The 14,065-nt window shown below is 49.3% G+C and overlaps 2 protein-coding genes across 2 annotated transcripts; both read right to left on the minus strand.

Annotated features, from left to right (window-relative positions):
• Window positions 1-1,279: 1,279 nt before the first annotated feature.
• On the minus strand, window positions 1,280-4,615 carry psmb5 (proteasome 20S subunit beta 5). Its single transcript, XM_041236920.1, has 3 exons — window positions 4,371-4,615; window positions 3,455-3,761; window positions 1,280-2,401 (listed from the first exon to the last, which is right to left on the minus strand). The coding sequence occupies exons 1-3, from the start codon at window positions 4,572-4,574 to the stop codon at window positions 2,115-2,117; spliced, it is 798 nt and encodes a 265-aa protein (XP_041092854.1). The 5' UTR covers window positions 4,575-4,615; the 3' UTR covers window positions 1,280-2,114.
• Window positions 4,616-7,665: 3,050 nt separating this feature from the next.
• On the minus strand, window positions 7,666-9,157 carry psmb11a (proteasome 20S subunit beta 11a). Its single transcript, XM_041236737.1, has one exon. It carries the CDS (start codon window positions 8,755-8,757, stop codon window positions 7,666-7,668), a length of 1,092 nt encoding a protein of 363 aa, XP_041092671.1. The 5' UTR covers window positions 8,758-9,157.
• Window positions 9,158-14,065: the final 4,908 nt, after the last annotated feature.

Here is a 14,065-nt window from a genome sequence, read left to right on the forward strand (position 1 = left end):
CAGACCACTGGATGGCGCTGCTGGCTCTTCTATAAAGACTGGCTGATCTACCCGACACATCAGGGCTGGGAATCAGACTCCTATTGCACAGCAGTGTGATCCAGTCCAGGTTTCACTAGCAGCTTGATCAGCCCCCAGTGTGTCTAGCTAACAAGCTCAGGTGTGTCTTATTATTAAACTCCTAGTGAAATTAGGGACTGGATCACACTGCTGTGCAGCGGGAGTCTGATTATTAAACTCCTAGTGAAAGCAGGAAAGCAGGACTGGATCACACTGCTGTGCAGCGGGAGTCTGATTATTAAACTCCTAGTGAAAGCAGGACTGGATCACACTGCTGTGCAGCGGGAGTCTGATTATTAAACTCCTAGTGAAAGCAGGACTGGATCACACTGCTGTGCAGCGGGAGTCTGATTATTAAACTCCTAGTGAAAGCAGGACTGGATCACACCGCTGAGGAGCAGGAGCTTGATCAAAAAAATACACAGCGTTCAAGTCAACGAAGAAGCTTGCAGACGAATGCAAGGAGACAGAGAAAATAAAGGCAGCCCTTCTGCCTTTCAGCTGTGCTGTTCCCTCTCCCTTTCTTTCTCTGTAACAGACGGCCTGCTCCATCTGCCATCTTGCTCCCCCCCCCCCTCTATCCCCCGGCTGTTCTAAACGCTCAGCATCCTCCAAGATAAATCACAAACTCATCGGCAGCTCTCCAAATCCATCCGACTTGCCCACTCGTCCAATCAAGCAGCCCCCCTGAGCTTCAATCTGCATAGTTTTATATATTATACAGCAACACTAAACACGATTCAGACAGCCCCCCTGAGCTTCAATCTGCATAGTTTTATATATTATACAGCAACACCAAACACGATTCAGACAGCCCCCCTGAGCTTCAATCTGCATAGTTTTATATATTATACAGCAACACCAAACACGATTCAGACAGCCCCCCTGAGCTTCAATCTGCATAGTTTTATATATTATACAGCAACACCAAACACGATTCAGACAGCCCCCCTGAGCTTCAATCTGCATAGTTTTATATATTATACAGCAACACCAAACACGATTCAGACAGCCCCCCTGAGCTTCAATCTGCATAGTTTTATATATTATACAGCAACACTAAACACGATTCAGACAGCCCCCCTGAGTTTCAATCTGCATAGTTTTATATATTATACAGCAACACTAAACATGATTCAGAGAATCCTCCTGAGTTTCAATCTGCATAGTTTTAAATATTAGTGAAAAAAAAAAAAAAAAACACAAGACTCAAAGAATTAAAGTCCAAAACTTTATTGGTATTAGACTATTCCCCTTTTTCTGAGGGGTTCACAAAACTTGGACAGAAAATGAAAAAGGATCAAAGTAACCAAACAGCGTGTAAGGGACAGCCTGCCCATCTTCAAAACAAAACTCTTACTCACTTTAGCACCATCGCCAAGAGGCGAGATTAAGTGCTGGTTTAGCTCTCCTTTAAAAAAAAAAATCACTGAAGAAAGCTATTTAAGTAACAGATCTGAAAATGCTCTACTGCTGAGACAGTGAGAGAGACACAGAGAAAGTGAGAGAAGACACAAGAGAGAGAGAGTGTAGTGTTTGTACATCCTTAGGAAACAGTTCAATTGAACAGCTGCAAGGGAGAAACAGACATCTTTCAAAAAACATATTTATTTCACCAGGATCAAGCCGTCGAGGTAGGCAGAGTCAGACTGCGCGACTATGAGGGAGGCAGCTGAAGAGGAAGTCTTAAAGGGGGGAGCGGGAATAGGACCAGAGGGGGCCAGCTCTTTGCTCGATGATCAGGGGAGAAGTGCAAAAAAGGCCCTCAGGCGAACAAAAAAAGGGGATGTTTTGAAACCACAGACAGCAAGCGCCGAGACAGGACTGCAGGGTCTCCACGCTGCGGTGGATTGTGGGATAGTGGAGGCGTGGAAAAATCAGCTTTTACCCAATGGGATTGTGGGATAGTGGACATAAACACAGCAAGTCTTATGCCTGTATCTCTCCTGCTGTGTGTGTTGTGTTGGCTCCTCTATTTCTCCTCCTGTCAGTACTGTGTGTGTGTGTGTTGTATTATCTCTCTCTCTCCTCCTGCGTTTGTTGTGTTGGCTCCTCTATTTCTCCTCCTGCCTGTACTGCTCGTGCAGTTTCAGCACGTCGTCCTGGGACACTCTCACCCAGCCCTCCTCCCTCACATGGTACAGGTTCACCTGACCCCCGGAGTAGGCATCCCGGTAAGTGGCCTGGTAAATGGCACGCCTGGCGAGGTCGCAGGCCTCCTCCACGCTCAAATCCTCCCTGCGGCCGCTGTCCAGCACCCCGTATGCATACATCGAACCCGAGCCCACAGAGAAGCAGTCTCCACACACGCGGTTCCCCTCCGAATCCACATAGTACAGACCTGGGGGCACAAGCAGGCAGTCAGCGTCAGAGAAGAAACTGTGCCATTGGGGCTCAAACACAGAGCCAGTACCCCATTCCAGTCAATGGATCACAGGAGCCAAGATGGCCGACACTGGGACCCAGTTTCATTAGTCTCAGAACTATATTCAGAGCAGCGATTCTAGAATTCATAACACACGCACTGACTGCCTTCTAACTTCACAAGGCTGAATTAAAGAAATGTCCACAGTCATGTATTAATTATTGCTAAGTGTAAACCAGACCCTTTATTTGTATAATTGTTTTATGAAAATAGTCAACTTTTTAGGAGCTGAGAACAATTAAGATATAATTAAGCACATTATTAGTTCAAATAACCCTTCGCGGTCCTGTCCCGGACCAGGTCTGACATTACAATTTTCTCTTTCCAGTCCGATGCCTGGACCCTGTCCCACATCGTCAAAAAGACGTCAAGCCCGGGTCTCTAGTCGTTTTTTCTCCAGAAAAAGCAGAGGAAACCTTTCAATGGCTGAGTGAGACGGATCTCATAGCCTGTACGTTATTGATTTCTACTCCTCTCGAAAACCGTACGTGTAGCGAGATTTTATCGTAAAGAACATCACAGACACCTGCAGAGCTTTTTGAGATGTTACACTAATAAAATAATGACTTGGATCACATTATTGAGGAGTTTGGTGATAAAACGAGTGATCAGGAGAGGATTTATCAGTGCGCACGTCTACAAAGAGGTGTGTGAAAAATACAGCCAACAAGGGGTGGGGCTTGGCTGGAGATGCAGTACTGAGTGTCCTGTTGATACTCAGGGCCTTTTAAACCTGTTTTACTCTGGAAATATTTTAAACAGCGCGAGTGAAAATGAATTGGACCTGACAAACGCTGAATAAATGGACCGCTATAAGGGTTAAAAAAAAGTTACCACTGAAATCATGACAAACAATAAATAAAATAATAAAAATGTAAAACATCCAGGAACAACATGAGTTGACGTTTCTTAAACCGAATTCACGTGGCTTGCTCTGTGTGTGTCTGTGCGCGTGTCTGTGCGTCTCACCAGGGCCTCTCTTGTCCCAGCCGCACACCATGGTCCCCATGGACAGGCCCATGCCCTTGTACTGGTACACCATGTTGGCGAGCAGCTTGGAGGCCGCTGCCACGGAGATGCGTTCCTTGTTGCGCAGCTCATAGACGCGGCACTGGCGGGCCAGAAGCCGCTCCCAGAAGCTGCAGTCCGCCGCACCCCCGGCCATCGTGCCCAGCAGGTACGGGTTGATCTCGATCACCTTCTTCACCGTCTGGGACGCGATGTAGGCGCCCGCCGTGGCACGGGAATCCACCGCCACGATCACGCCATGCTGGAACTGAGAGAGACAGACATGAGGGGAGAGAGAGATGAGGGGAGAGAGAGATGAGGGGAGGGGGAGAGAGCGAGAGATGAGGGGAGAGAGAGATGAGGGGAGGGGGAGAGAGGGGGACCCCGGGACCGGGTTGAGAACCCCATAAAGGCAATCAGTATTAGTAAACGTTTTAGGGGGGGAGGGGGGTCAGTGGGATAGTTCGTGGCTCGCTAGCATTTCGTGTTAATCATTTTCACTTGCGAGATATTTTGTGGATAATCTGATACTAAATTAGGACGGGGGTGCGTGACACAGCGAATTACTCCGGATCGTCACTTTCAACTACTACTATTATTATTATTATTATTATTATTATTATTATTATTATTATTATTATCATCATCATCATTTTGACGTATCGTTCGTTTTAACTTAAACAGAAGTCTAAAATCAAAATACAAGTTTAATTAAACGTTTTTAAAAGTGTCGACTCTCTCGTATCGCATCCTATCCGTGAGACTCGTAAACAAAGAGTTAACAAATAAACACTACTTTGGGTTATTGCAACTTGAAACATGTTTTTTTTTTTTTGTTTTTTTTTTGTTTGTTTTTGTTTTTTGTTTATTGTCTCACCTTGAACGCCAGAGTCGTTGTCCCGTGAAGAAACTCAATCTTCTCCTCAGGCCCGACCCCCGCCTCGGGGCAGAGTGGATCCCTGACCGCAAAGCTGAGCCCCTCACCCGAAGCCGCTCCGGCCAGCGACTCGGCGAGGCCGAAAGACCGGGCATTGTTGGAAAAAAAAGCCGATTCACCGCGCAGCACATTCGCCAGCGCCATCTTCTCAGGATGAGTCTGCGTTCAGAGCCCTTCCGTCCTTTTAAAACACCCAAAAAAACCCGCTTCGGAGGAAGCGCGTCACTCCTCCTGACTGACTTTGGGGCACAAGTCTGGCTTCAGTCTCTGTTCATATTAAGGGAGAAGTCCGCCATCTGCAGTAAGGGCGCGCCTCGAACGCGTCCGTTTGCCCCTTCTGATTGGCTTCACTTCCATTGAAAATAGGGTAACCAGTTGCCATCTTTGTCAAGGGCAAAGTAATTAATCGCATGATACTGCAGTCTATCTATCTATCTATCTATCAGTATCTATCTATCTATCTATCTATCTATCTATCTATCTATCTATCTATCACGTATCTATCAGTATCTATCTATCTTCAATCTATCTATCTATCTATCAGTATCTATCTATCTATCTATCTATCAGTATCTATCTATCTATCTATCAGTATCTATCTATCTATCTATCTATCTATCTATCTATCTATCTATCATATCTATATCAATCTATCTATCTATCTATGATATCTATCTAGATCTAGATATCATATCTATATATATCTATTCATATCATCTAGTATCTATCTATCTATCTATCTATCTATCTATCTATCTATCTATCTATCTATCAGTATCTATCTCTCTATCTATCTATCTGTATCTATCTATCTATCTATCAGTATCTATCTCTCTATCTATCAGTATCTATCTATCAGTATCTATCTATCTATCTATCTATCTATCTATCTATCTATCTATCTATCTATCTATCTATCTATCTATCTATCTAGCCAAACGATTTATATATCTATCAAATATAATAATAATAATAATAATAATAATAATAATAATAATAATAATAATAATAATAATAATAATAATAATGCTTTACTTTTTTAGGATAATTGCAGAATTTGAATATTTTTTTGTAATTACTCAAACTCTGAGCTTTATATTTTATTCATCAGTTTGTGTTGCTGGCAATACACTAGCTATAGAGTAGATGGCGCTGCTGGCTGTTCTATAAAGACGCTGGCTGATCTAGCCTGTGCTGCGCGTGTCTATGGCAGCGCAGCTCCTGAACTCGCAGTCCAAGCAACACAGACTGAGCAAAAACAATGTAATACAGCCCAGCCCAGCGCATTGCAGTTAAAGAACTACAGCTCCCAGCATCCCTCGCCATTGCCACGGGTGCAGAGGCATGCTGGGAGCTGTAGTCCTAGCCAGGGCTGGACCGATTCACAATACAATAACTATGGCAGTGCAGCTAGAACTGAAGAACAGCTCCTGGACTCGCAGTCAAAGCAACGCGGCCATCTGAGCAACAAGAAGAACAGCAACAGAGGCTTAAGAGTACAAGAGGGTACGAGAATACAGCAGCGCAGAGAAAGTGTGATTTAAAGAGAGATGCGTTTGCTCAGGGTCATTTGTTTTTATTATTTTTTTCTACTTTGATTAAAAACAAAATCAATAAAAAAAAAAAAAAAATGCAAAAAAATGCATTTTATCTTTTGTAAAATGCAAGGGGGAGGATACAACTCCCCCATTTACGCCATAGTTGGTACAGCCTCCCCCAACCAGGGCTAATGCAAGCGGGTCGTGCCATTTAAGGAAGCTGGGAAAAGCAGGGGTGGCCGAAGCCGACCCTTCTATTTTAAGCCAGCGGTTCCCAGTCCCGTTCCTGGGGGGTCCCCAGTGTCTGCTGAGCTCTTAACGAGACCCTTAATTGAACTGATCATTAGCTTAATTAGAGCTTTTGGAATTGTTCTCAGCTCCGAAAACAAAAGCCCTTGCACAGTTCAGGCTATTAATAACACACTACACCTTGAAATCTGCGACTGTCTAAAAGCTGAAAACAATGAACGAGCTCTAATTAAGCTAAGGATCAGTTCAATTAAGGGTCTAGTTAATTGAGAATGAAAACCACTGGTTTGAAGCAATTGAACCTTCATCCAGACCCTGAAGCCGCTCCTCATCTCTGTTACCCCTCCTGCAGTGGAAAAGCCCCTCATTTTGTTCTGTCTTTTATTTTATTTTTAATGTGCATTGCTGCTTGTTATTTACCAGGGCGCACTGACCTGAACTGAGGTGATTTTTTATTTAATTTTTTTCCTCACAAATGAACTCCTGACATAAAGACACTTTCCACCTCTGTAACTATGGCAACTCTGGCAGAAATGAAAAGTTTAAACACAATTTATATCCTTCGTTTTTAATCCCCTCTCCCCCTTCCCTCCCCCTTCAGAAACCACGCACCACCCCTTCCCCCTTCAGAACAGAGGCTCCCCCTCGAAACAGGGGGGGAACCCACGTCTTGTCACCCCTCCCCCTTCCCTCCCCCTTCAGAACCCACGCACCCACCCCTCCCGACCTTCAGAACAGCTCCCCCTCAGAACCCACGCACCACCCCCTCCCCTTCAGAACAGCTCCCCCTTCAGAACCCACGCACCACCCCTCTCCCCTTCAGAAGTCTTGGGTGCCCTTCAGAAAGTCACGCACCACCCCTCCCCTTCAGTGACAGCTGGGGGTTCAGAACCTTGTCACCACCCCCTCCCCCTTCAGAACAGCTCCCCCCTTCAGAACCCACGCACCACCCCCTCCCCCTTCAGAACAGCTCCCCCTTCAGAACCCACGCACCCCCCCCTCCCCTTGTTCAGAACAGCACAGTCTCCCCCTTCAGGGGGACCCACGCACCAGGGGGGAAGTCCTCCCCCTTCAGAACAGGGGGAAGTTCAGAACAAGCTCCCCCTTCAGAACCAGCACCACCCCTTGTCCCCCTTCAGAACAGCTCCCCCTTCAGAACCCACGCACCACCCCCTCCCCCTTCAGAACAGCTCCCCTTCAGAAAGGGTCGACGCACCAACCCCCTCCCCCTTCAGAAACAGCTCCCCCTTCAGAACCCACGCACCCACCCCCTCCCCCTTCAGAACAGCTCCCCCTTGTCAGAACCCAAGCACACACCCCCCTCACCCCTTCAGAACAGCTTGGTGCCCCTGGGGGAGAAAGTCACGCACACACCCCCTCCCCCTTCAGAACAGCTCCCCCCTTCAGAACCCACGCAAACCACCTCCCCCTTCCCTTGGGTCACCCCTTCAGAACCCACGCACACCCCCACCCCCCCCGTGGGGTGGGAACCCACGCACCACCCCCTCCCCCACTTCAGAACCAACGCACCCCCAAGTCAGAACCCACCCACCACCCCCTGGGTGCGAGGTGGTCAGAACAGGCTCCCCCCCTTGTTCGAGGGGGGAACCCACGCACCACCCCTCCCCCTTCAGAACAACGCAGCATCTCCCCCCTTCAGAACCCAGCACCACCCCTCCCCCCTTCTTCTGGTAATAAACCGGCAGCAGGTCGTCCCTCCCGATTTTCCTCCACCCGCTCTCGGTCACGTGATACAGATCCACGCACCCCCCGGAGTAGGCATCGCGGTGCGTGGCGTGGTACACGGCGTTCCGCGCCAGGGCGTACGCCTCGGGCACGCTCATGTCGAAGCGGTACTCCCGGTCCAAAACCGAGTACGCGTAGGGCGAACCCGAGCCCACGGAGAACAGCTGCCCCTCCAGCCGCGTCCCGTCGCTGTACACGTAGTGAAGAGCCGGGCCGGCCCGGTCCCAGCCGCACAGCGTGGCCGCCACGCACAGCTCGGTCCCTTTGAAACGGGCCAGCGCGGCCGCCAGCAGCCTGGCCGCGCCCCTCACCGGCAGGGGCGCCGAGCTGCGCAGCTGGTAGAGCCGGCACTCCCGGGATAGGATGCGTTTCCACAGCATGCAGTCCGCCGAGGTCCCCGACGTGGTCCCGACCAGGTGGCTGTGGATGGGGATCACTTTCTGGGCCGTGGGGCACTCCACGTACCCGGCGCAGCTGGAGCGGGTGTCGGCCGCGGCTATCACCCCGCCCTGGAACTTGAACGACAAGGTGGTGGTGCCGTGAGCAAGCTCGAAGGGGACGGTCACGCCGGCCCGTCCGGGGATCGGACTCTGGGGAGCGCGGTTCGGGGTCTGGGCACGGAGGGAGGGGTTAGCGCTGAACGGCGTGTAAAACGGCAGCGGTGCGGATCCCCCCCACCCCAGGACGGTGTTGGTATCGCCCCCGGCTAAGGCTAATGAGATCGGGTCGTTCCATTTGTGGGAGTAGGGAAAGGCAGGGGTGTGCGGTTGACGGCAAATGTCTTGCAAAGCCATTTTAAAAACAAAGTGATTATATATATTATATAATATTATTTTTTTTAATACAGGAGCGAGAGATGGTGTGAGACAGAGAGTCAGGCAAATTTCTGCGATCAACGTGTTTCTCAGTTCGCTCGCCTGTTGCAATGCCAGCTCTCGCCTCGCTAAGTTAATGCCTCGTTTCGACCACTAGGAGGCGCGAATCTGGAAAGCGCCCTAAAATATATATAATTCCTTATTTTGTACGATCCCTCCGACCCGATTTAGGGTTTTAGGGAATGCCAGGGAAATGTGAAGAATTCTGTTTTAGAATCTGCAGCAAATTAATCCAAAGATGTTTAATCCGAAAAAAAAAAAAAATAATAGATTATCTGTTTCTAATCGAGTTGATCGATTGAAAAAAAAAACCCCAAAAACGTGCAAAATCGAAGGATGAAGAATTCAATCCACAAATGTCTCCAGATTCTGAGGAAAGTTCGATTTTTCCCAAGTGGAACGTCTTTTCAAAGTCTGTTCAAAAAAACTTTTCTGTTCCAGTTTAAATTAAAATATTTTCCTCAAATAAAAACAAACAAAAAAAACGTTTGTATTATTCATAAAAGCGTTTGAAATGATAAAAAAAACGTGAAAATTAAAGGAAATAAATTGGTTTTTTAAAGTATAATTTATAATACTAATAATAATAATAATAATAATAATAATAATAATAATAAATTAGAGAAATCTTATATAATTATTAAAAATACAAAAAAGTTACTATTAATAATTGAATTGTAGAAATCTTTTATATATTTTAATTATTATATTATACTGTTTAAAAATTTTTTAAGAATAATAATAAAAATATAATAAATAATAATAATAATAATAATAATAATAATAATCTGTGAAGCTGCTCCCGCTAGTTTCTCTCTCTGCACTCTCTCTGGGTGGAAGTGTTTTTGGACTCTGAGTTTTGGGTCTGACTCACACACTCACTGACTCTCAGATTCTCTGTCAGCTTCGCTTTGAAAGCCAGCAAAGTGAAAACTGCAAATCAGCAGCATTGAGAGTCGCTTGAAACTGTACACCCTGCAGCAGCAATGCCTTCAACAATGAGAACAGCATCAGAGAGGGGAGAGGGGAGAGGGGAGAAGGGGAGATGGGAGAGAGGGAGAGGAGAGAGGGGGTGGGAGAAGAGGAGAGAGAGAGAGAGAGAACTCGAGATAGCTCCACGGTCCCCTACCCTCTCCTCTCGGGGATCTTTTACTCTAGAGGCGCCCCATGCGCGGCGCTCCAGGAGGGAGAGGCGAGGCGCGATGCGGAGATAGCGGTGAGAGGGGAGGGGAGAGGTGCGAGCTTGCGAGGATCTAGAGGAGGGGCGGGGTGCGATGAGGGAGCTAGATGGTGCGAGGGGCGGGGAGCGCTCCGCGATCTACTCCTCTATTGGAGAGGAGGGGGGAGAGGAGAGAAATGAGAGGAGATAGAGGAGGGGAGGGGTGAGATGAGGAGATAGAGGTGAGAGGGGAGGGGAGAGGAGAGAAATGAGAGGAGATAGAGGAGGGGAGGGGAGAGATGAGGAGATAGAGGTGAGAGGGGAGGGGAGAGGTGAGAGATGAGAGGATATAGAGGAGGGGAGGGGTGAGATGAGGAGATAGAGGTGAGAGGGGAGGGGAGAGGTGAGAGATGAGAGGAGATAGAGGAGGGGAGGGGTGAGATGAGGAGATAGAGGTGAGAGGGGAGGGGAGAGGTGAGAGATGAGAGGAGATAGAGGAGGGGAGGGGAGAGATGAGGAGATAGAGGTGAGAGGGGAGGGGAGAGGAGAGAGAGAATGAGAGGAGATAGAGGAGGGGAGGGGAGAGATGAGGAGATAGAGGTGAGAGGGGATGGGAGAGGAGAGGAGAGAAATGAGAGGAGATAGAGGAGGGGAGGGGAGAGATGAGGAGATAGAGGTGAGAGGGGAGGGAGAGGAGAGGAGAGAAATGAGAGGAGATAGAGGAGGGGAGGGGAGAGATGAGGAGATAGAGGTGAGAGGGGATGGGAGAGGAGAGGAGAGAAATGAGAGGAGATAGAGGAGGGGAGGGGAGAGATGAGGAGATAGAGGTGAGAGGGGATGGGAGAGGAGAGAGATGAGAGGAGATAGAGGAGGGGAGGGGAGAGATGAGGAGATAGAGGTGAGAGGGGAGGGGAGAGGAGAGAGATGAGAGGAGATAGAGGAGGGGAGGGGAGAGATGAGGAGATAGAGGTGAGAGGGGAGGGGAGAGGTGAGAGATGAGAGGAGATAGAGGAGGGGAGGGGTGAGATGAGGAGATAGAGGTGAGAGGGGAGGGGAGAGGTGAGAGATGAGAGGATATAGAGGAGGGGAGGGGTGAGATGAGGAGATAGAGGTGAGAGGGGAGGGGAGAGGTGAGAGATGAGAGGATATAGAGGAGGGGAGGGGTGAGATGAGGAGATAGAGGTGAGAGGGGAGGGGAGAGGTGAGAGATGAGAGGATATAGAGGAGGGGAGGGGTGAGATGAGGAGATAGAGGTGAGAGGGGAGGGGAGAGGGAGAGAAATGAGAGGAGATAGAGGAGGGGAGGGGAGAGATGAGGAGATAGAGGTGAGAGGGGAGGGGAGAGGAGAGGAGAGAAATGAGAGGAGATAGAGGAGGGGAGGGGAGAGATGAGGAGATAGAGGTGAGAGGGGATGGGAGAGGAGAGGAGAGAAATGAGAGGAGATAGAGGAGGGGAGGGGAGAGATGAGGAGATAGAGGTGAGAGGGGAGGGGAGAGAGGAGGAGGGGGGAGATGGACGCGGAGCGACAGCCCAGGCACACCCAGGACCGCCCTGACCCGTAGAGGCGACGGGCGCGGGACGCGGACAGGGAGAAGAGGGGTGAGAGGGAGATAGGGAGAGGAGAGGAGAGAAATGAGAGGAGATAGAGGAGGGGAGGGGAGAGATGAGGAGATAGAGGTGAGAGGGGATGGGAGAGGAGAGGAGAGAAATGAGAGGAGATACAGGAGGGGAGGGGAGAGATGAGGAGATAGAGGTGAGAGGGGAGGGGAGAGGAGAGGAGAGAAATGAGAGGAGATAGAGGAGGGGAGGGGAGAGATGAGGAGATAGAGGTGAGAGGGGAGGGGAGAGAGGAGAGAAATGAGAGGAGATACAGGAGGGGAGGGGAGAGATGAGGAGATAGAGGTGAGAGGGGATGGGAGAGGAGAGGAGAGAAATGAGAGGAGATAGAGGAGGGGAGGGGAGAGATGAGGAGATAGAGGTGAGAGGGGAGGGGAGAGGTGAGAGATGAGAGGAGATAGAGGAGGGGAGGGGAGAGATGAGGAGATAGAGGTGAGAGGGGAGGGGAGAGGAGAGAGAGAGAAATGAGAGGAGATAGAGGAGGGGAGGGGAGAGATGAGGAGATAGAGGTGAGAGGGGAGGGGAGAGGAGAGAGAATGAGAGGAGATAGAGGAGGGGAGGGGTGAGATGAGGAGATAGAGGTGAGAGGGGAGGGGAGAGGAGAGAAATGAGAGGAGATAGAGGAGGGGAGGGGGGAGATGAGGAGATAGAGGTGAGAGGGGAGGGGAGAGGAGAGAGATGAGAGGAGATAGAGGAGGGGAGGGGAGAGATGAGGAGATAGAGGGGAGAGGGGAGGGGAGAGGAGAGAGATGAGAGGAGATAGAGGAGGGGAGGGGAGAGATGAGGAGATAGAGGTGAGAGGGGATGGGAGAGGAGAGGAGAGAAATGAGAGGAGATAGAGGAGGGGAGGGGAGAGATGAGGAGATAGAGGTGAGAGGGGAGGGGAGAGAGGAGAGAAATGAGAGGAGATAGAGGAGGGGAGGGGAGAGATGAGGAGATAGAGGTGAGAGGGGAGGGGAGAGGTGAGAGATGAGAGGATATAGAGGAGGGGAGGGGTGAGATGAGGAGATAGAGGTGAGAGGGGATGGGAGAGGAGAGGAGAGAAATGAGAGGAGATAGAGGAGGGGAGGGGAGAGATGAGGAGATAGAGGTGAGAGGGGAGGGGAGAGGTGAGAGATGAGAGGAGATAGAGGAGGGGAGGGGAGAGATGAGGAGATAGAGGTGAGAGGGGAGGGGAGGGTGAGAGATGAGAGGATATAGAGGTGGTGAGGGGAGATTGGAGGAAGAGAGCAGATAAGGGGGGGGGGGGGGGGGGGTTGTGTACAGCTGCTAATGAATATTATAATCAGCTGTTGACTAAGAAACAGTTTCCTCGTGATGAGATGCAATCAGCACTCCAAGCTCCCTGTGTTGTGGAAAACCTGCAAGACAAACAATTACAAGGAGATAATTCTTCATGCAGAGCAAACAAGCCCAGAGCTGGAAGAGGACACACAACACACAGACTTGAATTCTTAAGGGAATTTTATGCACTACCAATTAAAACAAGTTCCCATAATGAAATCTAGTTCCACGATACAGCCCTGGCACTGTCAATAGGGTATAGGATAGGGACTGAATTCACCTGCTATAGCACTGTCAATAGCACAGCATGGTCCACTGATTCACCTGCCATAGCACTGTCAATAGCACAGCATGGGGCTGATTCACCTGCTATAGCACTGTCAATAGCACAGCATGGGACTGATTCACCTGCTATAGCACTGTCAATAGCACAGCATGGGACTGATTCACCTGCTATAGCACTGTCAATAGCTGCCATGGGACTGATCCACCTGCTATAGCACTGTCAATAGGGTAGGTGTGTAGCCATGGGATTGATTCACCTGCCATAGCACTGTCAATAGCACAGCATGGGACTGATTCACCACTGTCAATAGCACACCTTGCACTGATTCACCTGCCATAGCACTGACAATATGGATAGACTGGGACTGATTCACATGCCATAGCACTGTCATTAGCACAGCATGGGACTGATTCACCTGCCCTAGCACTGTCAATAGGGTGTACAACATGGAACTGATTCACCTGCCATAGCACTGTCAATAGCACAGCACCATGGGACTGATTCACCTTCCATAGCACTGTCAATAGGGTGAACAGCATGGGACTGATTCACCTGCCATAGCACTGCCAATAGGGTGTACAACATGGGACTGATTCACCTGCCATAGCACTGTCAATAGGGTGTACACCATGGGACTGATTCACCTGCCATAGCACTGTCAATAGCACAGCATGGGACTGATTCACCTGCCATAGCACTGTCAATAGGGTAGCATGACACATGGGAATGATCTCAAACTGCCATAGCCACTGTCAATAGGACTGCAATGGTGTAGACCATGGGACTGATTCTTCAACTGCCATAGCACTGCCAATAAGCACAGCATGGGACTGACTTCACCTGCCATAGCACTGGTCAATAGGGTGTACACCATGGAACTG

Source organism: Polyodon spathula, chromosome 42, assembly GCF_017654505.1.
Source record: "Polyodon spathula isolate WHYD16114869_AA chromosome 42, ASM1765450v1, whole genome shotgun sequence".
NCBI lineage: Eukaryota > Metazoa > Chordata > Actinopteri > Acipenseriformes > Polyodontidae > Polyodon > Polyodon spathula.

Excerpts from the sequence above, each read along its gene's own strand:
- psmb5 (XM_041236920.1), bottom strand. The coding sequence starts at position 4,574 with ATGGCGCTGGCGAATGTGCTGCGCGGTGAATCGGCTTTTTTTTCCAAC. Across the intron at positions 3,762-4,370 it reads CAACGACTCTGGCGTTCAAG|TTCCAGCATGGCGTGATCGT; the intron begins GTGAGACAATAA and ends TGTCTCTCTCAG. Across the intron at positions 2,402-3,454 it reads CTGGGACAAGAGAGGCCCTG|GTCTGTACTATGTGGATTCG; the intron begins GTGAGACGCACA and ends TTGTGCCCCCAG.
- psmb11a (XM_041236737.1), bottom strand. The coding sequence starts at position 8,757 with ATGGCTTTGCAAGACATTTGCCGTCAACCGCACACCCCTGCCTTTCCC.